Source organism: Biomphalaria glabrata, chromosome 14 (assembly GCF_947242115.1).
Source record: "Biomphalaria glabrata chromosome 14, xgBioGlab47.1, whole genome shotgun sequence".
Taxonomy (NCBI): domain Eukaryota; kingdom Metazoa; phylum Mollusca; class Gastropoda; family Planorbidae; genus Biomphalaria; species Biomphalaria glabrata.
The window spans coordinates 5,368,687-5,396,501 of NC_074724.1; the positions used below are offsets into that span (position 1 = coordinate 5,368,687).

General features: G+C 38.5%; 1 protein-coding gene across 2 annotated transcripts in view; it reads left to right on the forward strand.

The window, feature by feature from the left end:
- Positions 1–3,859: 3,859 nt before the first annotated feature.
- LOC106055274 (monocarboxylate transporter 2-like) overlaps positions 3,860–27,815 on the forward strand; it is a 33,733-nt gene continuing 9,777 nt past the window's right edge. Inside the window, exons 1-5 of one of the 2 annotated variants that reach the window (XM_056009483.1) lie at positions 3,860–4,106; positions 16,472–16,784; positions 17,500–17,666; positions 26,209–26,352; positions 26,919–27,370. In XM_056009483.1, coding sequence (XP_055865458.1) covers positions 16,603–16,784; positions 17,500–17,666; positions 26,209–26,352; positions 26,919–27,370 — 945 coding nt within the window. In that variant the 5' untranslated portion in view covers positions 3,860–4,106; positions 16,472–16,602. Of the gene's footprint in view, positions 4,107–12,988; positions 13,343–16,471; positions 16,785–17,499; positions 17,667–26,208; positions 26,353–26,918; positions 27,371–27,815 lie in introns of those variants that run through there. The other variant, XM_056009482.1, reaches the window with a different exon arrangement.

A 27,815-nucleotide genomic window follows, 5' to 3' on the forward strand; every position in this document is an offset into this window, starting at 1 on the left:
GTAACTAGGCCTAGTCCCAAGACTGTGTACGCCTTCAAGCTCCATTCCCTCTTGGTTTCTTACATTACCTCAAGCTCGTGTCTTCTGAGTTTGTTGAAGTCTATGGCCACATAAAAGCGCATCCATTCCCTCTGAACCAGGCGTGACGTCAAGTTTCCAGAGACCGTCCAAGAAAGGTAATCCGGCCTCAATTGTCCTCCACGCCTTCTCTCCCCTACTTCCGACATCTCTTGCTACAGTGCACATTTAGAGGAATATAGCACTATCAGATTACAAGGTGACCTCAAAAAAACAAAAAAAGTTTTTATGACAATGTCACCTGGTTCCAAGACCGCCACCATTTTGAAAATATTAATTTTTCTCTGGTTTTATATAAAAATGTTGAATGACTTTACGACCAACTATTTATAAAGCCTTGAAATCTATTTTTACCTTTCTAAAAAGTTCATCTAGCGGCAATCTAGCCTAGTGAGTGTGCGTGTGTGTGTAATGTGTTTTTGTGTGTGCTGTCCAAAGTGTTGTGTGTTGTAGATGTAGTTGAAAACCAAACATATGAGTCTGTATTACAAATCATGTATTCGTGCTCATTCCTTCCAAACATATACAGCTAAATCACGTAGAGACTTGCTAACAGTTTCAAGGCTTTAATTACCCAGTGGCCTCCATGACTGAGGGAGGGAGTGATGGTTGAGTGATAAAACGCTTGACTTCTGAACCGACCAGTCTCGGGTTTGAATCTTGGTGAAGGCTGGGATTTCGAATTTTGGTTTTTTAGGTCGTGCCTGAGTCCACCAAGCTCTATGTTGGTAGTTGTGCAGGTCACAGAAGACCCAGTGGCGTACCTAGGGTGGGAGGAGGAAGGAGGAGAATTTAAAAACTTGAGGGGGCCCCCAAATAAGTGTTTTTACATTAAATATTATATATATATATATATATTTTACTTTAACTTAATTGGTGTAATTGTCCACGCCATCGGCAGTCGAGAACCGTTTCCAGGTTTTAGGTTCTGCCGATGAAGTAGCAAGCTAAATATAGGAATTGTAAAATTACAAATGTTACTTTGGTCAAAATTTGATTTCTTTCGTTTAAATTAGCAGTTTATTATTGTTGTTTTTATTAAGAAGCGATTCCTCTTTTGAAGTTTAAAATTAAATTGAATCGTTGGTTCCATTTCCATTTAAGTTATGACAATTATGGAGCTTCTACGAGAGTGCTAATATAAATACAAAAGTTATACCCCAAGGGCGATTATTACATTCCTGGTGTATACTAAGGCGGATGTATTTTTAAAATGGTGCCATGCTAATAAATATTAGCTGATGAGGTTCTGTCTTTATTCTTTATATTGGTCGATATGGTCTAATTACCTTGTAAGAAACCTGTAGGCGCGTGATGACACCAAGGTCGCTACATAACAAAACATGTGGATCACACGTGTCCTTGTAATGGCGAACTGTGAATACATTGTTCCGTTAGCTGAAAGCGTGATGTCACGTGCGGTCACCTGGGGTTTGATAGGATCAAACACTTTTTCAAAGAAGTGAGAGGGGAGGTAACTAGGTGAACATTCAGGACACCTCAATAGCTTAACTCTTTCTCTCCGTAATTATTTACCACATTCTGGTGGAATCAACGCTGGTATCGTCAGTTAGGAGAGAAAGAGTTAACAACCTTGCGGGATTTAGAAACGCTCTACGGCGTGCATTGTGGTAAATAACACTGTACCACTGGAAAGCAGCATAATATTTTGGAATCTTCTGTGCGGTAACAGGCTTAGTAACCTGCATGATTACGAAACACCCTTGGAAGTGCATTATGGGAGAATGCTGACCTCCTTCAGTAGTAGAACGACTATAAATCATCTCGTAGAAAACGAGAAATAAGCCTGGGCTCTTGTAAACCTTAACATCAACAGCAATGAAACTGTTCTTCCATGGATTTCAGCACACATTGAATTAGAAGGCAATGAAAAAGCAGACATACTGACCCAAGATGGTAGATCAAACAATTTAAAATCTCTCTTTATCCAGAAGAAATGATGAAAATAATAGAGTGTAGAATTAATGAGAATTGGACCAGCTCACATCCCAATTACAAGAAAAAGGACGCCTATATAAGCTATCTCGACATGACCAACGCATACCCTAATTTTTAGGCTCAGAGCCGGACACTACAGAATGAGACAACATATGCTCCGGAAGCTTAAAGTCTGCTCTTGTAGAGCACCATCAGAGAATGCAGACCATGTCCTTACTATATCGAGGCCCGAACATTACTCTGGCCTCAAAACCCTCCTATAGAGCAAAAACTATACGGAGAACTGACTGATCTGGAAACCATTGCGCGGTTCATCTCAGATATAGGATTACTGATCTGAACTCTCCGACATGTGAAATGAGAACGAAGAAGAAGAACGGCAAGTACCGATACAGTTTGGGATCAGTAGCGTCGCAGGTTCTGGTTGTAGTACTGAAAGCCGCAAGCTGCTAAAGGTTCATAAGCTTCTGATTTTTCCTCGGGGTTGTCTCCCGAAACCTTCCCGATGTTTGGGTTCATCCGCAAGGCAGCGAAGATTTGAATTCAGAGTTTACCTAACGAGCTTCTCCTACCAGAAGCTTGCTGGTTAAGGCGCGAGTTAGTCGCCCTTGTCCCTTCTCCTGTCATTGGTAACAGTTCCGCCGGGTTCAATATCAGAACCGTACGAGAAGTCCAGGAGTTGGTTGTCAGAGGTTGAGACGCATGCTATTGGATGTATTTTAGGGTCCATAGATAACGGTGCCCTTTAAGCCAGTATCACTTCTGGCGATACCAATAACCAATTGGGAGAATAAAGGGGTAACAAAAGTAGATTGATATTAAACTACCTTTTATTTGGAGAACTACTGTGAATCAAAATGCTTCACAAGTCACATGCACCGGCACTGTACTATAGTTCCTAAGCCCCATCCATCCCCCCCCCCCCACACACACACCTTCTGGAGGACTTAATTGTGAGCGACTTATGCAATCACTTGAAATAGAATGACGTTGCTTATCATTTTCATATAGTTGATGTTCCAAAGAAAAAATTGTCTTACATGGCGGCAAATCCGTAAATAGCTTTTTGGAGTATCCTGTGTGCAGAATAAAGGACGTGCTGATGAGCTATGTTGTTGTTTTTTTTTCAAGTTAAATTATCTGTAAGTCATGTACAAAGGCCGCCGGATACACATTTGAGACCAAAAGACAATCCGCTGCCGAGGAAAGACGTAGACGTCGAAACGAAAATCTAAATCGACCACTGGCGAACAATGGTTATGCCTGCGCTAGTTGTGGCGAAATATGTAGGTCACAATGGGGCTGCGTAGCCACGGCAAATACTGCATTCGTCATTAATCTTTAAACTCGAAGACCAGCCTTATTATTACTATTATCTATTGGGCAGGTGATGGGCAGATGATGTGTAGATCTGTTTCTGTATTCCACGGTTAACGAGGATGTCATTTGGCCAGCACAACGACCAACCGCCTTTACTTTTCCCAACTTTCAGGTACCAATCAGAGTTAGGTGGACGCTCTAAAAATCCCAAAATTTAAAATCATTGCACTGGGATTCGAATGTGAGACTCCTTGATCTGGAAGCAAAGCGCTTTATCACTCAGCCACCACGACCTACACCACCCTTACACGAAGAATGTACTGACCTACAAATTATAATAATTTTTAACGCTTTTCCGATTTAATCTATTTGATTATTAGCACCTTTGATTCAGCATGTTTCCCTTTGGCGTCCTGATTCCGACTGGTCTATTTAACACATTCATTCTAAATGTCTAGTCGAGTCAGGTCATCCGTTGAATCGTGACACAAATAAAAGACGTATATATCATTCTATCTATACTAAGCAAGCCTTCACGTCTGTGCTAAACACACTCTCTGTTCTGGAAGTGTGTATGCAATATAGACAGTTAAGTCGTAAATGTTGTCTGTGCTTGAACATAAATATAATATTTATTTATTACTTTACAGTGCATAGGTCAAAAGTTCTGTGTGAACTTTGAATTTCGTAGGACGGATGTTCGAAACGATGTCCAGAAAGTCAAACGGAGGAAAAGATAACCATTTACTGTAAGTTTATAAATAGGTTATAAATAGGTTACCTATAGGTTAAATATAGGTTATATATATTCTTCTTCTGGTATTATGTAAAATGGTAAAGTAATCCTTTCGGCCCAAGCGATCTTTAGGGCAGTTGGCAGATGATGTGATGTCAAGGTTATCTGTTTCTATGGCCAACTCTTAATAAGGATGTCATGTGGCCAGCACAACGACCAACCGCTTTACTTTACCCCACTTAAGTCACGTTCCCGTTAGAGGTGGGTGGACTGGGCATCCTTAAAATTCCAACATTCAAAATCGTCCTCTTCACCGAGATGTGAACCCTGGACCTGTCTGTTCGGAAGCCAAGTGCTTTACCACTCTGCCACCAGGCCCCCTCTGCTAAAATGTAGGATATAACTGCGAGTTAAAAATAACTATAGCCTACTGTTTGTTGTTTTTATACAAACATCTGGTTGATGTGTAGATAAAATAACCAATTCGTCTGTTAGTAAGAGCAGTTTTACTGAGATTAAAAGTCTATATGATCAGACCAGGTCTAGGACTTAGAAGAATCTAGTTGTAAAACCAATATAAGACTCATGCCATTTCGTAGTATTTTCTAGACAATGAGATTTTATCCCTAATGACATCACCGGCTTTAAATACCAATCTTGGAACCACACACAATTCATCACAGGATGACAAACACGGCTTTTTCTTTCCAAACACATGTTTGTAAGTAGCCCATAACTAGATTTCGATTAGGACTTTCAGGACTTTAGGACTTATATACTATAGCTCATATACTATAGCTCATATACTATAGCTCATATACTATAGCTCATATACTATAGCTCATATACTATAGCTCATATACTTATAGCTCATATACTATAGCTCATATACTTATAGCTCATATACTAAAGCTCATATACTATAGCTCATATACTATAGCTCATATACTTATAGCTCATATACTTATAGCTCATATACTATAGCTCATATACTATAGCTCATATACTATAGCTCATATACTTATAGCTCATATACTATAGCTCATATACTATAGCTCATATACTATAGCTCATATACAATAGCTCATATACTATAGCTCATATACTATAGCTCATATACTATAGCTCATATACTATTATATGGCTGAGTGGTAAAGCGCTTGGCTTCATAATCAAGCGTCTCGGGCTCGAATCTCGGTAAAAGCTGGGATTTCGGATTTGGGATTTATAGGACCTCCCTTATCCCAATTAACCGTTAGCCAAAGAAACATAATCTGCCCTATATATATTCCCAAGGTCTAAAAGGGGTACGTTACGTTTCAATATACTATTTTTCTTTAGATAGTAAAAAAAAAACTAGGTCACTTGGAGAATTTCGTTTCAGAAAACTCAATAGTTTTCCTCATTGCTCAACGCTCATATCATTACTATCCTTTACCTACAGTGATAAATCGTGGACAGGAACGCAGCACCACTATTCTATGCTTTTAGGGAGCTGGAGGCTTGGAGCGTAGATGAATCTTTAGGTCTACTACATAGGATTACATATTTGCCTCAAGTATCAATATTGTTAGCAACAATGTTAATAATTTTACTTTTCAAATATTAGAAATGTTCAAATATGTCGAGAAAAAACTCTAAATAACCAACTGTTTTTATTATGTATATTCGATGTTTAGGAAGTCTTGATAAGCTACGTTTGAACAGTTATATTTTCATTTATTTGCACACTTCAGCACAGAAGAATCCAAATTTCTAATTTGTTCCTTTTGTAACTCAATTTATTTTTAGTGAAGTTCAGCGTCCTTGACATTGTTTATCCTAAAACATCTCCATAAAGGACTTTTAAAAGAAAAAGGAAAATAACTAAGCATGTATTTCCATATTTCTTTTTTCAATATAAAACAATATTAATACCACTATACCACTTTATTGATTCATTAGCTGTCATCGACAATAAATAATATATAATAATGAATAAATAATAATAATAATGAATAATATATATTATATAATAATGAATATTAATAATAAAGAATATTGTGCGAAATTTCAACTTGATTCGAGAAAGGAAAATGTAAGAAAATGCAGTGGCGTCGCTAGGGATTTGGGGCCGGGGTTCTTGACAACTTTAAGAACCCCTCCATTTTGACTTTGATATCATGACATGAGATAATATTTCATATTTAATGTAAAACAAATTTCGGACACTCTTTTGGGGGCCACTCTCTAGTGGGGGACGGGGGGATCTTCACATTTGGACACCCCCTCTCCATCATTCTAGCTACGCCACTGGGCCTATGCCTAAAAATATTCCTGTAGGAAGGTTTGCTTTGTGTGGACTATGCAGTTGAATTTTTAGATTTTTTACTATTTTTATCAACGCTTTACACCAATTAAACTTAAAAACAGCATTACGTATAGATGAAAAAAAAGTAGTTTCTTTTCTTAGTAACATCGTGTAACTACAGACGTTTTGCAAAGAACCGCAAATCTTTATGGATCATGTTATCAGGTCTTGGCTATTGACCTTGCTGACCCGTGACTATTTTGGACTCGTGGACCTAAAGTCTACTTCATTGTGTCTGCAAATCAATTAGTCATGCTTTAAATCAATTTAGAACCGCTATAGTGCATGTCTTTAGTAGCGCTAAAAAAAAGGTTCATTCATTAGAAACTACTATTTTCAAACTAATTTAATCAGCAGTTTTTATGTATATCAATAAATTGGCACTTTATTCTAGATTCATATGGCTAATGTATAATAGATGGGAAAGTTAAAGCGATTGGTTATTGTACTTGACATACAACTCCATCGTAGCTATCAGATGCCATGTTGACCGCTAGTTTGAAAAAGTAATATTACTCGCTTTGTAAATAATTTGTGCTTTGTCAGCATTAGATGTGGAAAAATATATAGGTCACAACTGGGTATTCGCATTCGTGAGAAGCACTGCACCCATCATTAATATTCGGAATTGAAGACATTGTCATTGACAAAAAAAAAATATTGCATATTTTCTTTAATTGCATTATAAACCAAAATATTTCACTTTCACATTCATTTTTATTTCACGGACATCTATGTTTTTAAATTCTATCTGACATCTATAACATTTACTTCTATCTGACTGACATCTATGTCTTTAAATTCTATTTGACATCTATGACATTCACTTCTATCTGACTGACATCTATGTCTTTAAATTCTATCTGACATCTTTGACATTCACTTCTATATGTCTGTCTTTAAATTCTGACATCTATGACATTTACTTTTATCTGGTTGTCTTTAAATTGTATTTGACATCTATGACATTCTCTTTTATCTGACTGACAGCTGTCTTTTAATTCTATCTGACTGACTTCTTTGACATTTAAGTCGGTGACATCTAAGTCGTTTGTGCTGTCAATTTAGTTGATTTAGTTTGAAAAAAATAAAAACTTCACTAAATCCAGTGAGTAAAAGTACTCTGTTCTATAGATACATATGTTGTGGTTGTTATCAGTCCCAAGTTAATCGTACACACCATTGTTATCGGTACAAGTGTATTTCAAGGCACGGGTTTACTGATGTCTCCAACTCACTGCACAACATGCCTGTGCCTGGTCAAGCTCCTAATCTTCATAAGTGCAGCGATAATGTCCCGATATTTCTATTATCTCCAGCCACGACGATCGTCTTTGTGATTTGTGAATTATGACTACAGTATTAAGTATATTTGCCAAGATCATATAGCTATGATCATAGGAGTTATGTCTTGTGAATAGTTTTCAATAGTCGTTGGTAGACGTCGATTATCATTTCTAGAAATCTATTAATATCATTAAAGTTTATGGGTTGCATTATCTTAGACGACCTTATAATGAAACAGATGTTGAGCTATCTTTTGTCTGCCATGGCTATAGCAAAATTATTAGGCTGCAGCTAGGTCTGCATAATCAGGTAAATGTATGCACTCTTCCCTAATTTTTGAACTCAACTATTATAAGTTACTTTTGAGGCCTTATTATTACAAATCTTCAAATCGAAGATAAACATTGAAATGTAAAATTATATAGGCTACACTTTCGTCCCCTTTAACATATGAAGTAAATATAATCGGACAGAACTTAGATTTAGACGAAAAGAACAAATTCAGTTGAAATTAGGACAAATTAGGCGCTTACATTCAAGGTTCAAGTTCTGTTAATGAATGCCAAAATTACAGTTAAGGTCTAGTCTTTTTCTGCAAAGGTTTCTGTCAAACTTGTTTGACGCTGGTTTATTAAAAGCCATTGCCTAATTGAGGCCACATAGAAATATGGACTTGGTTAAATCTGCCTAAAACTAGGTTTTCAATCCCGAGAACAAATTCTAGTATATTCACTAGGGTATCAACCCAAAGGGGGATATAGTGGCTGAGCGATAAAGCGCTTGGCTTCCGAACCTGGATCGCGGGTTCGAGTCCTAGTGAAGACTGTGATTTTTAATTCCGGGATCTTTGGGCTCTTCTGAGTTCACCCAGCTCTAATAGGCACATGACATTATTTGGGGAAAAGTAAAGGTGGTTGGTCGTTGTGATAGCCACGTGACACCCTCGTTAACCGTAGGCCACAGAAACAGATGACCTTTACATCATCTGCCTTTACCTTTACATCATCTGCCTTTGCCTTTACATCATCTGCCTTTACCTTTACGTCATCTGCCTTTACCTTTACATCATCTGCCTTTACCTTTACATCATCTGCCTTTACCTTTACATCATCTGCCTTTACCTTTACATCATCTGCCTTTACCTTTACGTCATCTGCCTTTACCTTTACATCATCTGCCTTTACCTTTACATCGTCTGCCTTTACCTTTACATCATCTGCCTTTACCTTTACATCATCTGCCTTTACCTTTACATCATCTGCCTTTGCCTTTACGTCATCTGCATTTACATCATCTGCCTTTACATCATCTGCCTTTACCTTTACATCATCTGCCCCATAGATCGCAAGTTCTGAAAGGGGAACTTTACTCTATTAGCCCAAAGCATTTCGAACAGCAACTGAACACTTCAAATAGCTGAGTGACTTATTTATTTATTTATTTGGTTTTAATTATAGTACATGCGTACACTTATAATGAACGCAAATGTTACTATTATAGACTAGTGACACTGTAGACGCAATGGTACCAAGTTCAAATCTTTTTATACAAAGCTTATATCAACTTACTTTGGCTGTCTGGTACAAATTTCAACACATTATTTCTCCCTTATCCATTATTGTATGAAAATTAAACTTTGCACAATTATTCATTAATGAAGACAATAAAAAACGTAACCAATTAGTCAATTAATTACTTGTATTTAATTATTTTGTTTGAAACATTCATATATATCCATATATATATATATATATGTGTGTGTGTGTGTGGCTAAATATGTTGGCTTTAGTCCCCCCTTAGATAATTGTAGACGTTATTTCTCCCACACCCATTCTCTGATCAAGTTGAAACTTCAAACAATTATTTATTGTACCTAACGAAATATGAAACCATTAAAAAAAGATACCAATCAGTCAATTAATTATCGGTAAATAACTATTTTGTTTGGTATTGGAAAGGGAAATATCTTCTACATTATTGTGTGGAGTTCTTCCCATTGTTTTTTTTTTTTTTTTAAATACATTATATGGACCTACCATATCGTCCGCAAGTGGTTGTAGCTATTAGATCTACGTAGGCCAATTAATTGTCTTTCTCAAAAGAAACATTGCCAACTGTTACATTTTATTGCACGAATTGAACTTAACTCTTTGATAAGAAGCTCTTGTCTGGATATTACGATAAATGAGAGTAAGTAAAATCTGTTAAGCTCCATGGTCTAGTTCAACAAATAAAGATGTAATCAGTTCAACGATAAGCGTATCATTCCATTAAGCTTTCAAGTTATCTATGATGGCTACTTCATTAATGCACATTTGTAATTGTACTAATAGTTAAACTATGCTTTGTCTGCGTCTATGATGGCTACTTCATTAATGCACATGTGTAATTGTACTAATAGTTAAACTATGCTTTGTCTGCGTCGGATGTGGCTAAAATTTGCAGGTCGAAACTTGGTCACGTGAACTTTTGTCCTGTAATCATGCTTTTGAGGTTTAGAGGGTCACGTGGTGGGATTTTGAATTTCGAGATTTTTAAGACACCCCTGAGTACACCCAACTCTAATAGGTACCTGAAATAGTTGGGGAAAGTAAAGGCGGTTGGTCATTGTATTGGCCACATGACACCCTCGTTAACCGTCGGACATATAATCAGATGACCTTTACATCATCTGCAATATAGATTGCAAGGTCTGGCTTATGTTTACTTTAAAAACATAACGTATCAATACTGCCTTTAGTTCTGTACACATGATACACCAAAAAGATAGTTATTTTTAGTTTTTTTCCGCCATTGAAAATCCTCGGTAGCAGGATCGTTTTACATCTTTCCGATGTTCCTTCAAACTTGAAGATAATCTACTTACTAGTCCAAACCTCCCGCAGGACGACAGGGGATGGCATCTGGCAGGGTAAAAACCCAGGACCATCGAGAACTCCGAACGACAGTCCAGCTCGTACCGCACGACCAGGCAACCTTCCGATTGTCTGCTTAGGTTTTTTAATGGCTGTTGACACTTTAGGGATAATATGCTACAGTTTTTTTTTTCCTGTTAGCATGCCTAATGTTATATACACATAATTATTTTGTTTAATTATCATTATTTGATCTTTAACTTTATAACGACGTAAGACTAATCACTCATGAATGACGACTTATTGAAAATCCATGGAAAAGGACTTGATCTGGTGGTCGTGTGTCAAATAGATCTGCTTGGTCGACTCGCCCTTGACATTCAACTACGTACGTTTTGTGACGCACAAACTTTATTGTTCGAAATCTAGGAATCTAAAAAAAAAAAAAAAACTTGCATGTCGAACAAACGTCTTAACGTACACGGGAAAAAAACAGGTCGATGCGATACTTGGCCTTTTTTTTTTCTGGAGGTGTGTCCAGGGGGTGTGTCTTTGAGAGAGAGAGAGAGAGAGAGAGAGAAAAAAAAAGTAGGTGAAATAATTTACGTTTTCTGTATTCGAACGCAAGAGAGTAGTGGTTTAATAGAGTTATAGTTCCTTAGGTGTAAGAAAAACGAATTCCAGTAATGAAATACCAGAAATATATTTTAAATGTTTAACATGAAGACATTGTCTATAACAAAGAAGTAGGCCTTATAATAGTGTTGTATTCGATCTGGACTGTCTTCATGGTCCCGGGTTCGAACCCTGCCCACCTTCATCCCCCGCCGTCCGAGGGAGGTTTGGACTGAGGGGGGGGAGGCATAATCTTCAATTCTGAAATATAGCCGAAATGTGCAAGTAGAAGAACAAAATGTTCTATAGTAAGTCTCCATGAAGGAAGGCTGACTTGTTAGCCACTTAGCTATATAAGTATTTACAAATATAAAACTATATAGTGTAAAAAAAAACAAACTATAGTTTAATTATTTTTTTAACGAACGACCTTTTATATGATTCTATTTTGTTACAAACGAAAGAACTTAGAACATTTGATTCCGCAGTGCTAAATAGTTCACACGAAACTATCTGATATAGTTGACTATAAATAGCTCATCAACATTTTCTTCTGTACATCGGATACACCAGAAAGTTTGTTTCTATTTATAGTTTTTACCCGCCATGAATGGAACTCTCCACTACACGAGAATGAGATTGCGAAGGTGGAGATACATAGTAACAAATAGCCAAGCAATAAGTCAACTAAAAAGTCTACTGACTTCTATAGTTATACCAGTATGTTGCTAGGCTTCTTTTTTCATCATAAATCCTTCGTACTAAAAGTTTTTGTCTTAAACATATATTGACCTTACTGCGCAGTGGTGCGTATCGTCATGTCACACCTACGACGACGGTCAATGTTCTCATAAGCTAGGACGGGAGGGGTATTTTCGTATATTTTACTTACATTCTTTAAAGTATGTATATCCCCATCTATACCGTAAAGCTTTACTAAACCGAGATTATACCACTAAAATTCTGAATGACCTTTTATATATACTTAAAGTACTATTATATTGCTTCGACCAAAAGTATGAGTATCAATGCAATATCTTGTAAAAGTCCAAAATACTAAAATACAGTAGGCCCCTATAAACCAAAGTGTGGGTATCAATGCAATATTTAACAAATGTCCAAAATACTAAAATACAGTATAGACCTAAAGTGTGGGTATCAATTCAATATCTAACAAATGTCCAAAATACTAAAATACAGTATAGACCTAAAGTGTGGATATCAATGCAATATCTAACAAATGTCCAAAATTCTATAGGTTTACTATACAATAGACCCAAAAGTGTGAACATCAAGTCAATCAAATCAATAGCTAAAAAATGCTATACTATAGCATAGAGTATAGACCCGAAGTGTGGGTATCAATGCAATATGTAGTAAATGTCCAAAATACTAAAATATTGCATAGACCCAATGTGTGGGTATCAATGCAATAGCTAACAAATGTCCAAAATACTATAGGCATACTATATTATAGACCCAAAGTGTGGGTATCAAATCAATAGCTAAAAAATACTATACTATAGCATAGAGTATAGACCCAAAGTGTGAGTATCAATGCAAGAGCTAGTAAAGGTCTAAATACTAAAATACATCATAAACCCAAAGAGTAGGTTCCAATGTTTAACAATGAGAACCACTTCAGTCTGCCTTCATTCTGAGCCACCTCAGTAACCTCCCGGTATCCTCTGTCTTATCGCTGCCTCATTTCATGCTTCAGTGATTGGAGCCGCAGTAACTTGACCTTAAACAGAAAGGAGTTTGTCCTTGTTCAACAACTTCATATCTCGAACTACCAATGAGATAGTCGATTGCACATCGCTGAGAGATATCTTTCAACAGAGCCACTTCCCGCGATGTCATAGTCATCGATGACCTTTCTAGTTCGCAATACAGTGATAGATACACGAGTCTAGGAGTCAGTGCTCAAAAGTAATCCAGTTCAAAGCCTAATTCACATTGGGAAGGATTTAACAGTGCATTCGAATATAAACGGATTATCAATTCTAATTGTTTCAATTAGTTTCTCTGTACAAGAAAAAAAAATTTGATTTTTTTTTTCCTTAAGGAAAAGTAGATTTTCAAATTGCATGTACTTCATTGAAGAGTGTGCATCTTTAAATTTAAAATTTCATTATTAAGGTAGAGTTTTTTTTTTAAACACATTTTTTTTTTTGCAAAGGCAGATAACTTCTTAGTTTTCACCATAGACATAAATAGATGTAGACTGGCCGATGAAAGAGTTTTATGAAACGAAAATTTGTGACTTGCAATTTTGTGTACTTTATTATACAGCAGTGTAGTTTTGTTTAATCTCTAAGACTGAAGATCATGCAACTTTTCAGAATTCGGAAATCCGACAACAATAGATATACATGTTTTCAAGTTACATGAAGTTATTTCCTTTTTCCAGTCTCTATTTATGTATGTCTATGGTTTTCTCATTTCTTTATAAAGATAGATAACATCTAAGTTTAGGGTAACGTGGGGCAAAAAGCCCCCCCCTAATCTTCTATGGCCTGTACAAGCTAGCTTATTAATATAATTTTATCTTAAATTTGGTTTTCAATTAGTGTTATATGTCTAATTTACAAATTAGTTTTTAAAATAATTTTATTTCAATGTATCTAAAAATTATTGCATGAAATTAAAAAAAATTTTTTAGGGACATTTTACCCCCACACTTGGGGCGTTACTGTTCAAAAGTAGTTGACGTCTTTATTGATGCAAACGAGGCATGTTTATAATCAGGGTTCTAGGGTAATTCAAATGTCTTATTTAAATTGTAAGCAGTCAAAAAGGAACCAAGGTGGATAAAAATAGTAAAAAGTACAAGCTTCCCTTTCAGACCTTGCGATCTATAGGGCAATTAAATGATGTAAAGGTCATCTGTTTCTGTGGCCCGCGATAAACGAGGATGTCATTTGATCAGTAAAACGACCAACCGCCTTTACTTTTCCCCAATTAATGACAGGTACCCATTAGACTCGGAGGCGCTCAAGATCCCGAAATTAAAAATCCCTGTCTTTTCCAGGATTCGAACCCGGGACCATTGGCGAAGCACTTAACTACTCAGCCACCGCGTCTCCGGGTAAAAATGACGCATCTTATATTAGATCAGTGCCGTACTCTAGTAAGGTATTTTTGTGCAAACCCCAACCCTCATCAAGCTTTAATAGAAATAATTAATAAAAGATAAAAGCATGTCATATTGGTTAAAAAAAAATTATAATATTTGTAATAATAATCTCATGTACCTTATTTTTTTGTACTTAGGCCCAATATGCATATTTTGTTCAAATATTATACTGTATTTTGAAATGTAGATGCCTCATTTAAGGGTGAAGCGCTTGGCAGCCGCACAGCCTTGCGCAGTCGTAAATCCGGCCTTGTATTAGATTCATTAGAATTAGATACATGACTAATGCATTGTCTCCGAGTAGAAAATTACGGTAGAGTGCACTATTTTACATATCTACGCAGTTCCAACTCCAATACCTTCAGTATTTGTCAAATGTGACGCAGACTATGTTAGAACATTAGTTCTTTCCATTAAAACTCAAAACTTGTGTTATTGAAGTGTTTTGGCCTAGTCTACTAAATATGTCAATGGTACACCTTCTAAGCATTGTCTTCACAGGTGCCATTACCTTTATGTTCTTGTGTTACTCTGTTCAGGCTGGGGATACGGGACCATCATATCATACCCTACTTAAGCGACTAAACCCACCTGACAGAAATGATTAGAATGGTCAAACTAGCTCCAATTTTCTAAAAATCCCTTTGCATTTTTTTTTTCTGTGTGTGGAGCTAACTGGTGTGGTGGACAATTTTAGGGTATGTGACGTTGTTTCCCGCCTCGCCGTTGTTAAATCCATAAAGAGGACACGTTTAGGCGGAACAAAACTATCTGTCGACTTCTTCAGTACTGGGTACACTGTACCTTGTTGTGAAGATCAACCATGCCGTTTCTCATTAGGGCAAGGTTTTGCATTTCAGACAAGGGCCTTGGTGAAAATTAACCTCTCATCCCTAGTTTATATGTCACGGAGACACCTTTATTTATTATATTTAGTGCCCATCTATGTATTAGTAGAGTTTGGGTAAGCCTATATAATAAAAAAAAACTGGGAATAACCGCAGGCAAGTTCAGCAATTTTATATGCAATTACTACTTCACTAAATCTAGCATCCAAATATGGAACACAAAGACAATAGTTTTTTCCCCCAAAGTACTGAAGTAGGAATATAAATAGAGCCATCCCTAAATAATTGGAGGCCCCAAATGAAGTAGAAAATACAAGTAAACAGTGAAAAAAACACACCAAAATTACGTATTTTATTAAAAACACAGTGTACTAGTGTAGCCTACTTTAACAATAATATTGAGGACAAGTTTGTCTATTTCTTCTCTAAAATAGGCCCATTGTTTTCAGTCTTGTGCGAGATCCCACCAATCTGAGGTCCTAGGCGGCCGCCTAGTTTGTCTATGGCACAACGATAATAATTGTTCAGCAAAGTTTAACTCTAATCTTCTGTGAGGCTCCTTCATACGAATGATTAGTCATCTCAGCTGATTTAGTGTTTTTTCGACTTTTAAATAACGTCCCTTTTCAGAGGCGTTACCTGCTATGCAGTCACGGTGTCACCCTGTGGAGAGTTAGCTCATGGTTTCACCCCTTTGGCATATCCACCGTCTCAACTGCTTGAACAGTGGGCATTTATTTTGCAGGTCGATATCAATTGAACCGATAAGCACAAAGTTAAATTAAGTTAATTTTAATCCCTTGAAGCTTGACTCGCGTAATTACACCTCGTTTGTCAAGTGTGTAGGAAAAAATATAGGCCTACATGAATGTAACAATATAGGCCTACAGAAGTCTAGTTAATGTGGCAAACTAGCGAGATAATGACATCAGTATGATAAATTGTGTAGTTTCATAGCTTAATTATCTAATCGTAACTAGTCAGAGAGTAGAGCTTTTAAAGAAGCCTAATTTTTTAATGCGACGGCCAGAAATTTTGGTTATAGGCCTATGTATCGTATCATCGTATGAATAGGACATATCTAACAGATAGGTCAAAATGCTACAACTAATGATAGAGTGTGCTTATAAGATTATATTTAGATCTATTAGAGACTCATGTGAATACCATATAATAATTTGCACAGTTTTGGTAGTCTTTATAGATTCTAGAACTAGTTTTTAATTAGAAAATTGTTCTATTTGTTTGTTTGTTTGATAAAACAATGCTTAATTTTTTCTCCAGATATTACTCTTGGCATGATAACCAACATTTTGAGCAATGTAAAATAAATAAAATGTATTAAAGTCTAGATCTTATTGTCGACACAGAAGTCATTTGGAGACTATTTTTAATTACAAAAAAAATATTTGAAAATGGCCAAAAAGAAAGAAAAAGCAGCTGATAAAGTCAAATTTCGAAAACCGGATTCGAAAAATGATTTGAAAAATAATGACAAAAATGCGAATGCTATTGATAGGAGCGACGATGAAGAGTCTATTTTACAGTCTCAAATAAAGAAAACCATATCACAGACATTTCATGTTCCAGATGGCGGGTAAGTAGATCTTATAGGCCTATAGAATCTAGGCTTAAACTACTTTTAAAAAAAAAAAAAAAGCAGTGCAGTGTAGACGTAGATCTATATACATACATACTTTACATAGGTCTAGATCGATCATCAATGCACTTAAACTTGAACTATTGAATTTTAGTGCGGAACCAATATTTACCAATATTTATATTCATTGCCTTTTTATTTATATTATTAGATTCTATATTATAGAGTAGATAGTAGATACTCACTTGAGACCAAAAGAAAATCTGCTGCTAAGGGCAGACGTAGATGGCGGAAAAAAATCTAAAACAACCACCGGTGGACTTTGGTTATGCCTGCGCTAGATGTGGCAAAATATGTAGGTCACAGCTGGGGCTGCATAGTAGCATAGCATCGTGAAATACTGCATTCCTTATTAATTTTCCGACCCGAAGAATAGCCTTATTATTATTATTTTAGCTACAGTGTCTACAGATAGATCTAGATGTACATAAATCAGATCATTTTTTATAGTCTAAATAAATACAGTTTTTTTTTCTACTTAATATCAGCATTAATTTTTAACTTTCAGTTTGAAAGGAACTTTGTTTGTAAGGGAAACAAATTGGATTATAGAAAAAGGGAAAGAGTTTTGCTTTTAACTTTTAATGAGAATATTACTGAATAATATGATTATTTACATATGAAAACTGACCTTGACATTCTCATGTTTCAGTTATGGTTGGGTGATAGTACTGAGTGGACTTATCATAAGTTTTATTGTTGATGGAGTCACTTATACATTTGGTGTCTTTCTGGGCAAGTTTGAGGAGGCCTTTCAGCAGCCTAAAAGTGTGATAGCATTAGCAAGCTCATTACAAGTTGGAGTATATCTTATGGTTGGTAAGTTATGATTTAAGATGTAAATGTTAACAAATCTTAACTTTCATATGTAGGGTAAAGTAGAGTATCTTTTATAATGCAAGTGAAGTCAAATATAGGGATTAACATGGATATCAAGTAATAACCATGGATCCACAAGAGTAGCATTAGAAAACAACTTTTTTTTGTCCCAGCATTATAATATAGAAATTTGAATCAACAATTTTTAGTGAGAAAGACTATAAAGAGTACTAATTTTGGAATTGGGCTATGAGTGTTGGAGTTAATGCTTTTGAAACAAAGAAAATAAACTACCTTTTACAAATAATTGTTTGCAATTGTATGTGAAGCTAGCTTTATGTCATGAATTTGTAAATTTTGAAGTTTTATTTTAAAGAATTGTGATATGAACAGGCCAGATATAGATCAGTTTTTTTTTGTTTTTTTTTACATTTATCATTTTAATCACACAATTTTTGAATACTTATTTTCTATAATATTTAGTTAGTTTCATGGATTTTGTTAATTTGGGCATCCTGCTATCTTGCCAGTTAACACCAAGTGTTAACATTTTTTTTTTCTTCATGGCCCTCTGTGACAGGTGGGGAAATGTGACGTGTGTTTGGCACGTTTTATGTCTAGGGGATGATTATTTTTAAAGCTATCACACCCCCCACTTATCAGCATATGAATCGGGAGCAGACACGCAACGAGACAAAGCAATGAAAGATAGATACAAAAGTTAAAATAAAGGATATTTATTTACATAAATATACATATAATAATAAAAAGGGGGAGGGTTTGCATCTATCTCTGGTATATTCTATGTTTAATCATCACTCTTGCACATAATAAGAGAGTATGTCACTTTGTCCTCTGACTTAGCTGGTTGTCCTGTTGATGTCGTAGCTGGCTGGGTCCTGGCTTGAGGTTCTGCAGCTGGAGGTGGCGCTCTAGCGGATAGAGGGACGCCGGCGATATAGCTCTTGTGGAGTCTCAGTCCCAAGTTCTAGTATCTGTAGTGGGCACAGTATGGCGGGTGGCCGGATACCGTGGGCACAAGGTTACTGCGGGCAGAGCTGATCTGCCGTGGGCAGTGTGAGTAACAGGATATGTCCAGTGAGTTGCAGAGGGTTGGCGTAGCTATGACGTCTCGCACAGATCTGACTCTATAGGGACGTCGCGCCTAATAGCTTGACAGGTGGGCTGTCGAATAGGCGGGCAATGCCGATAGCGCCAAGTAGTAGAGTTGGGTAGATCTCAGTAGGCAAATGCAGCGCTGAATAGCACTAAGCACAACTGCAGGTAAATGGATCGTTGATCCAGTAACTAGGCAATAGGTGATTCTTGATAGCAACTAGGCAAGTGCAGCGCTGATTAGCACTAAGCACATAGATAGGCCAGTAGGCAAATAGGCAGGTAAGTGATCCGATAAATAGGCAGACACCTGAGGGAGGCTGCGGATAAATAAAGACAAGTTAGGACATGTCTCTCATGCATCTTATCGATGCCCTCGACTGAGGTGCATTCGTCAGATTGGTAAAATTGCTTTAGAGCATAATTGGGAGAAGATGACAAATGGGGTTTGGAATAATAGATGGCTGATAGTAGCAATATAAAAATGTACATAAAAGGGAAAGTAATAATATAAAAATGTACATAGCAGGGGAAATAATAATCTCAAATAAACACCACAGGTGGATAGAGAAAGAAAAGGGGGGGGGGTGAGTTGGGCGGTGGTCAGTGACCGAGACGCTTTGTTTGCATATGACCGTGGGTCGAGAACAATGGGGTGCGCTTGAATGGTGTGTCCGTTCAAGCGGCGCAACTCTCATAAGAGTAAAATGAGTAAAGGGGAGATAATCCATTACAGGGAAGATAATTCATATCTCTTTTCTAGACGCAGTATCAGTGCGCTAGTAAGATTATCAAGGCTGTCAACCGAGATAAAAGAAATAAAATAAGATGTACAAATATATACATGGTTGCATCAACGATCAATTGAGCAACGTAGCCTTAATAGATTAATGCAATACATAAATAAATACATAGCACAAGTTTATGTTTTCTACTTACGCCAGTGAGAAATACACAATGCACTAATTAAATATAAATGAACTAAGCAAAATACACATGATAAAATCCAATGGAAATATACACAGAGTAATTAAGATGGACTTGTGATTAAGTTCGGCTTACCACCAGGTATTCCTCTAGGAGAGAGAATAAGTGATATAGTCCAGACTCGATAGCTCAGCTCGTATGAGAATGAAAAAGGGTCTGGCCCGATTTAATTTACTTTATATATGCCTGGGAAATGTGGGCGGACACAGGAAACGTCCTAGGCTAAGAATTAGCTTACACGTGGGTGAAGTCCGACAAGCGACGCACCTTGGTGTATCACGCGGTATGTTGACCCGTGTAATCTCTTAGATCAAAGAGAGACGTGAGAGAAAGGGGGGGGGGGAGAAGGATTAGTTTGCATTCAAACCAAGGCGGTGTCAACCGCGACCGTCCTTCAGACATCCGGCGGGCAAGACAAAAGAGATTGGGTGTTTACCTTTCCCCGATCAAGGGCAGATAAATGAAAGGACGCGCCTTGGCTATCTCCAAGGTGGTCAACTAAGTCTAGCCTGGAGCGGAAAAGGTGGCGCGGGTGAAGAAATTGGGGTTAGGACGGGGAAATAATTGAAATAAAATAAATAAATAAGGAAAAATAATAATTAATGCTGTGATAATTTAGAGTGACTCTGACAGCGAGTTTTTGACTTGTCACATACGCCGCCGCCAAGATGGATCTATCGCAGAAAGATCCATAAAGTGCGAGCAGACTGATGTCACTCTAACTTTAAGATCAGTTGTTATCACAGCATTAGAAAAAAAATCTGGAAAAATAAAGGGGTAGCCATGCCAGGAGGAGAGTCTGTCCAAGTCTGTCCGTGGTCTACTTTCCGTCCCTGATTATGTAGTCACCTGGGTGAAACATGTGGGGCTGCGGGGGAGAGTAGATTGGGCGATTGGATGGGTTATATTTCCTTCCTGGGGCGGATTGGGGAGGGTGATTGGGGCTTAGGCGGGGTGCCCAAGGCACGTGTGCTCGTTGGGGCTTACTTCCGAAGCCGTTGTGAGGCGCTTCTTCACGAGAGTAAGTAGTCAGCTTACCTCGGTATCGTCTGACACGATCAATGTCAGGGAAGAGTGGCCTGATAAAGAATGTGGAGTTCTGCCGGAGAACGTCCCCACGAGTGCGATAATCTGGCTTACATCGTGGCTTCCTGACATGGTCAATGCCAGGGGAAGGTCGATATTGAACGGTGGCTGAGGTGCCATGGTGAGAAGTGTTTTCACGGGCGCGAGGGTTCGGCTTATCTCGTGACTTCCTGACACTATCAATGCCATAGGGAGGTTGACTTGGAATGGTGGCTGAGGAGCCATGGAGAGGAGTGAGTCCACGAGAGCAAGGGTTAATCTTACCTCGGGACATTCTGACACAGTCAATGTCAGAGGAATGTTGCTTAATTTTGGCTGAGTAGCCTGGGTCAAGTAGACCCTTATGAGTGCGCGGGCACACTTTAACTCGTGACTTCCTAGCAGTGTCAATGCCAGGGCAAAGTGGTTTGAGCTTGGCTGATGAGTCGGGACTAGGCGTATTAGTGTGGCGACCAGGGCTTCCAACCGGCTGGTTGCTGCCACGTTTCTGCTTCGTCGATCTACCGACGGGCAGAGAAAAGTATGGCTTGTTGACTTCTCCAAGAGGGACATATTTGGAGCCTAGAATGAAGTCATATACTGGCGTGTCCATGACGGCGGCGTCGATGGTGCCATGTACGTATCTGCACTCCACGTGCACCCTCGCGACAGGTAGAACCTGCGGAGGAGTGCCACGGTCTATAGACTGGATTGTCACTGTTCCACCAGTGAGATCCGATGGGTCAATCAGCGCCCTATTGATTACCGCGCCAAACGAACAACCTGAGTCGTATAGGCCCAAGACTTCAACACCGTTGGCCATAATGTTCTCTACTCCCGGAGGAGAGGAGATGGGGTGAGGTAGAACTGGTGGGAGTTCCGGTTGGCCGAGATCAAAGGCAGTAGGTTGAGGAGCCACGGCCATCGTGGAGACGAAGTATGTGTCCTCCTCCGGTTGGTCAGAAGGATCGATCGCGGAGGGTTGAGAGACTGGCGTCACCGTAGATAGGGTCCGTGGGGCCTGCTGCTGCCGTTGTGGAGTGGGTCTACTGTCACGCGCGCCATGACGTGAGTCACGCTGAGAGTAGTTAGCCTGGTTATAGCGAGACAGGTGGTTGGGGCGGTTACTGTGGTTATTAGGGGCTGATTGCCGGCCTGGTGCCTGGTTGTGCTGGGGGGTTTTAGGAGCAAGGTTGGATCGAGCAGGAGAAGTTGGTTGGTCTGTTTGCTGGTCTGTCGCGGTTGCTTTACCTTTTAAGTCCTTTCGGGCGTTCAAGTACCGGTCAGCGGCGGAAGCTATGTCAGCGGGTGCAGTTGCTTGTTGCTCCTTGACATAAACTCTGACCTCTGGGGACATGCATTCTAACAGCTGCTCAGAGAGTACGAGGCATGCTAGGCCATCAAAAGTCTCTGGCAATTGGCTGAGAGCGTGCCACCTGATAAGGTACTTGTCCAGCCTTTCGCAGAGGTTGCCGTAGGTCTCTCTGCGTTCGAGGCGGGAACTTCTGAACTTTTTGTGGTAGGCCTCGGCGGTCAACTCGAACTGGACGAGTAGCGCCTGCTTGAGGGCTGGGTAGTCCTCTCGCCGGCCGGAGGGAAGGTTGGAGTAAACCTCGTAGGCTTTGCCTCGGAGGCATTGGGATAGCCGGAAGCACCATTTCTCCTCTGGCAGACCGTAGAAGCGTGCTACTTCCTCAAAGCGGACAAGATAAACTTCGATGTTCTCTGTCTTGTCGTCGAAGTGCTCCATGGGCATGTGGGGTAGACCGTTCAAGGAACTTTGAAAGGATGCTGGGCTAGCCGGGCGAGACTCGGAAGAAGCCTGGCGGGCGGCCTCGTTCTCTTTGTCCGCGGCTATCTTTTCTCTCGCCGTTATTTGTTGCTCTCTTTCTCGCTCTGTGACTTCTCTTTCTTTAGCTATAGCTATTTCCGCTTCCTTTCTTTCTCTTTCTTTAGCTATAGCTATTTCATTATCCTTTTCCTTCATTGCTAGCTCATGCTCCCTTGCTAATCTTCGTTCTTCCTTTTCGTCTTCCTTTCTTTTTTCTTCCTTTTCGTCTTCCTTTCTTTTTTCTTCCTTTTCGTCTTCCTTTCTTTTTTCTTCTTCTCTTTTATGTGCCTCAAATTGTGCTCTCACGTATTCTTTCCGTTCTGCCTCATCGTCAAATAAGGTGGCTGCGAAATCCTTCAATTCAGCTATTTTCTGCTTCAGGTCAGAGTCCGCTTTCGAGCGTGTGCCGCTGGCCATAATGATGAGGGGTGGGTAATGAGAGGTACTAGGATGGTGGAAGGGCAGATAGAATGGATAATAGGATTGAGCTAGAATTAAAAAAAGTGGGTTAGTGAGAGTGAGTCGCTGGATATAGGAAAGAGTGTAAAAGGAATGTGGTGTCTGCCTACGTTAATCACAAAATTCCTGCAAGAAAATATTACACATGAAATGCAATAATAATAAGTAAATAAAATATGACAGAAGTGACACTCTTGATAATGCGAAGTGATGATACTTGTAAATAATTTTTAGAAACAATATTGATATGAAATTTAGTTATTGCTGCCTGTTCGTGCCTGCTGTACTAATGGGTTAAATCCACGGACGGGCTCGCCAAAATGTGACAGGTGGGGAAATGTGACGTGTGTTTGGCACGTTTTATGTCTAGGGGATGATTATTTTTAAAGCTATCACACCCCCCACTTATCAGCATATGAATCGGGAGCAGACACGCAACGAGACAAAGCAATGAAAGATAGATACAAAAGTTAAAATAAAGGATATCTATTTACATAAATATACATATAATAATAAAAAGGGGGAGGGTTTGCATCTATCTCTGGTATATTCTATGTTTAATCATCACTCTTGCACATAATAAGAGAGTATGTCACTTTGTCCTCTGACTTAGCTGGTTGTCCTGTTGATGTCGTAGCTGGCTGGGTCCTGGCTTGAGGTTCTGCAGCTGGAGGTGGCGCTCTAGCGGATAGAGGGACGCCGGCGATATAGCTCTTGTGGAGTCTCAGTCCCAAGTTCTAGTATCTGTAGTGGGCACAGTATGGCGGGTGGCCGGATACCGTGGGCACAAGGTTACTGCGGGCAGAGCTGATCTGCCGTGGGCAGTGTGAGTAACAGGATATGTCCAGTGAGTTGCAGAGGGTTGGCGTAGCTATGACGTCTCGCACAGATCTGACTCTATAGGGACGTCGCGCCTAATAGCTTGACAGGTGGGCTGTCGAATAGGCGGGCAATGCCGATAGCGCCAAGTAGTAGAGTTGGGTAGATCTCAGTAGGCAAATGCAGCGCTGAATAGCACTAAGCACAACTGCAGGTAAATGGATCGTTGATCCAGTAACTAGGCAATAGGTGATTCTTGATAGCAACTAGGCAAGTGCAGCGCTGATTAGCACTAAGCACATAGATAGGCCAGTAGGCAAATAGGCAGGTAAGTGATCCGATAAATAGGCAGACACCTGAGGGAGGCTGCGGATAAATAAAGACAAGTTAGGACATGTCTCTCATGCATCTTATCGATGCCCTCGACTGAGGTGCATTCGTCAGATTGGTAAAATTGCTTTAGAGCATAATTGGGAGAAGATGACAAATGGGGTTTGGAATAATAGATGGCTGATAGTAGCAATATAAAAATGTACATAAAAGGGAAAGTAATAATATAAAAATGTACATAGCAGGGGAAATAATAATCTCAAATAAACACCACAGGTGGATAGAGAAAGAAAAGGGGGGGGGGGGGTGAGTTGGGCGGTGGTCAGTGACCGAGACGCTTTGTTTGCATATGACCGTGGGTCGAGAACAATGGGGTGCGCTTGAATGGTGTGTCCGTTCAAGCGGCGCAACTCTCATAAGAGTAAAATGAGTAAAGGGGAGATAATCCATTACAGGGAAGATAATTCATATCTCTTTTCTAGACGCAGTATCAGTGCGCTAGTAAGATTATCAAGGCTGTCAACCGAGATAAAAGAAATAAAATAAGATGTACAAATATATACATGGTTGCATCAACGATCAATTGAGCAACGTAGCCTTAATAGATTAATGCAATACATAAATAAATACATAGCACAAGTTTATGTTTTCTACTTACGCCAGTGAGAAATACACAATGCACTAATTAAATATAAATGAACTAAGCAAAATACACATGATAAAATCCAATGGAAATATACACAGAGTAATTAAGATGGACTTGTGATTAAGTTCGGCTTACCACCAGGTATTCCTCTAGGAGAGAGAATAAGTGATATAGTCCAGACTCGATAGCTCAGCTCGTATGAGAATGAAAAAGGGTCTGGCCCGATTTAATTTACTTTATATATGCCTGGGAAATGTGGGCGGACACAGGAAACGTCCTAGGCTAAGAATTAGCTTACACGTGGGTGAAGTCCGACAAGCGACGCACCTTGGTGTATCACGCGGTATGTTGACCCGTGTAATCTCTTAGATCAAAGAGAGACGTGAGAGAAAGGGGGGGGGGAGAAGGATTAGTTTGCATTCAAACCAAGGCGGTGTCAACCGCGACCGTCCTTCAGACATCCGGCGGGCAAGACAAAAGAGATTGGGTGTTTACCTTTCCCCGATCAAGGGCAGATAAATGAAAGGACGCGCCTTGGCTATCTCCAAGGTGGTCAACTAAGTCTAGCCTGGAGCGGAAAAGGTGGCGCGGGTGAAGAAATTGGGGTTAGGACGGGGAAATAATTGAAATAAAATAAATAAATAAGGAAAAATAATAATTAATGCTGTGATAATTTAGAGTGACTCTGACAGCGAGTTTTTGACTTGTCACACCCTCCAGTTTATCATTAATTGTCATTTTGTCTTTTTTTTTTTTGGCCATTGGCTATAGATCATGCATGTTAGAGTCAATAAGACTTAAAGTTCTTCTCAGACTTTTAATGAAGCAGTTATTTCATTAATCTACATATTTTTGCTTTCCTACATGTTTCACCAACTGGGCAGTCAGAGTATAAGGTCCATTTGTTTTTTTTTGTAGCAAGATCTATTGTTTTCATAGACCAAATGATATGTCCCCTTAGAGACCTTACACTCTCTGGTCTTATATTGTAAAGTTAATCTGAAATTTAACAAAGGCTGTCATGATGGCAACATATTTACTAACTACCTTTATTTTTCCCATATAATTAGAATTGCATGAATTCAGGGACATTGAAAATATTTAATGGGATTCAAACTTGTAATGCCTTAGTCAAGAAGCCAAGTACCTTACTTGGCCACCATGCCCCCAATTGATGTTTAGACTGTCAAAAAAAAACTTTTACATAGGACAAAAATCATAAGAACCTTATATAACAGATGTGTGTGTTAAATAATGTGGAACAATATTTCTGATTAATACATTGACAGGTCCTATAGTGAGTGTGCTAACAAATAGGTTTGGCTGTCGTCCAGTCATCATTGTCGGGTCACTGATAGCTAGCGCTGCATTCATTGGTAGTGCCTTCAGTAACAATGTCACCACACTTATAGTTGTATATGGTTTTATTGGAGGTAAGTTCAACTTTATGCATGTTTTTACTTGTATACCTCACTATATATCAGCTTTGAAGGAATGTAAATGTTACATTGAATTTCAAGCTATTCATTTTTATCAGTACATTTATCATTATATATATTTTTTGCACAGACTAGCCTGAATTACTCAGTTAAGTTCTTTATAACATGCTTCGAATTATTTAAAAAATGTAACATTGATATTTAACAATAAATATATTTTAATCAGCAAGCTATCAAAGTCTGAGACTCAGTTAAGAACTTTGTAGTTATGTCACTGAAAAAAATATGAGTTTATTGGCATTATACATAGTTTAGCAAACAGCTTTTAGATTATTATTGCCACAAACCACCTCTATATATGTGTTGCCTTTGATGGTTGTGAAGGCTCATTGTCTAGAGGTTGGACCAGAGTGCACTGATCATGTCATTGGTTGAAAAATGTAGTTTTATTTAATTATTATTCTCCAATAATAAGATTATTTTACTTTATTAGCTATTATTTCTCTGTATAGAATCATGATTATTTCTATTGTTAATAAAATGATATTCTCATATTTCAGGTTTTGGTTTTGGTATGATGTACCTTCCATCTGTTGTGGCAGTCAGTATTTATTTTGAAAGTAAAAGAGCTTTGGCTACTGGAATCTGTGTGTGTGGCTCTGGAATAGGCACATTTGTCTTGGCCCCTGTCTCTGAGCTTCTCTTGAATGAATACAACTGGAGCTGGGCGCTGCTCATTCTCGGAGCCATCATCCTAAATGGTGTTGTGTTTGGAGGGTTAGTGCGCCCCCTGGAACTTATTCCCAGCACTAAGATAATAACTCAAGAGAATGGAGATGCCTCTAAAGGAAAAAAGAAGAAATCTGTGGAGGACTCTAAAGAACTTGTGCCCTTGATCACTGTGACAGATGACAAAGAGGAGACCACTGTCATGTTCAAAAATGCTGCAAAGGACACTTCTAAAATCAATCCAGCAGAACCTGTGGATACTGATACCCCACTGAATGTAAAGGTAATAATTTTTTATTTTACCTGTTACCTTTCATTTTTGGATACTGATCTCCTCCATGTTTGCTCTGGTCTACCTGCCTTTCTCCTCCCCTGTTGGTTCCAGTCTAGAACCTGTTTTTGGCAATGTTTTTCTGCTGCTCACCTCTTGATACACTCTTTGAGTTGTTGTTTTTAACTCCAGAATTGTTGAAAAATTATTTTCTCCTATTACTTTTATAAAAGCTTATATATTTTATTTATATATATTACTATGAAATGTGTAACAAGAAATATTCTGTTTGTTATATGCTGGAAAGGACACTTATAAAATATAAGAATTATGTTTCACCCTTACTTTCTTAGGAGGCAGAATTTACATTACACAAAAACTTAATTTTGTTGTAAGTTAATTTATGTATGTAAACAAAATAATATTTATGTTTTAAAAATGTATTTTTACATATTCA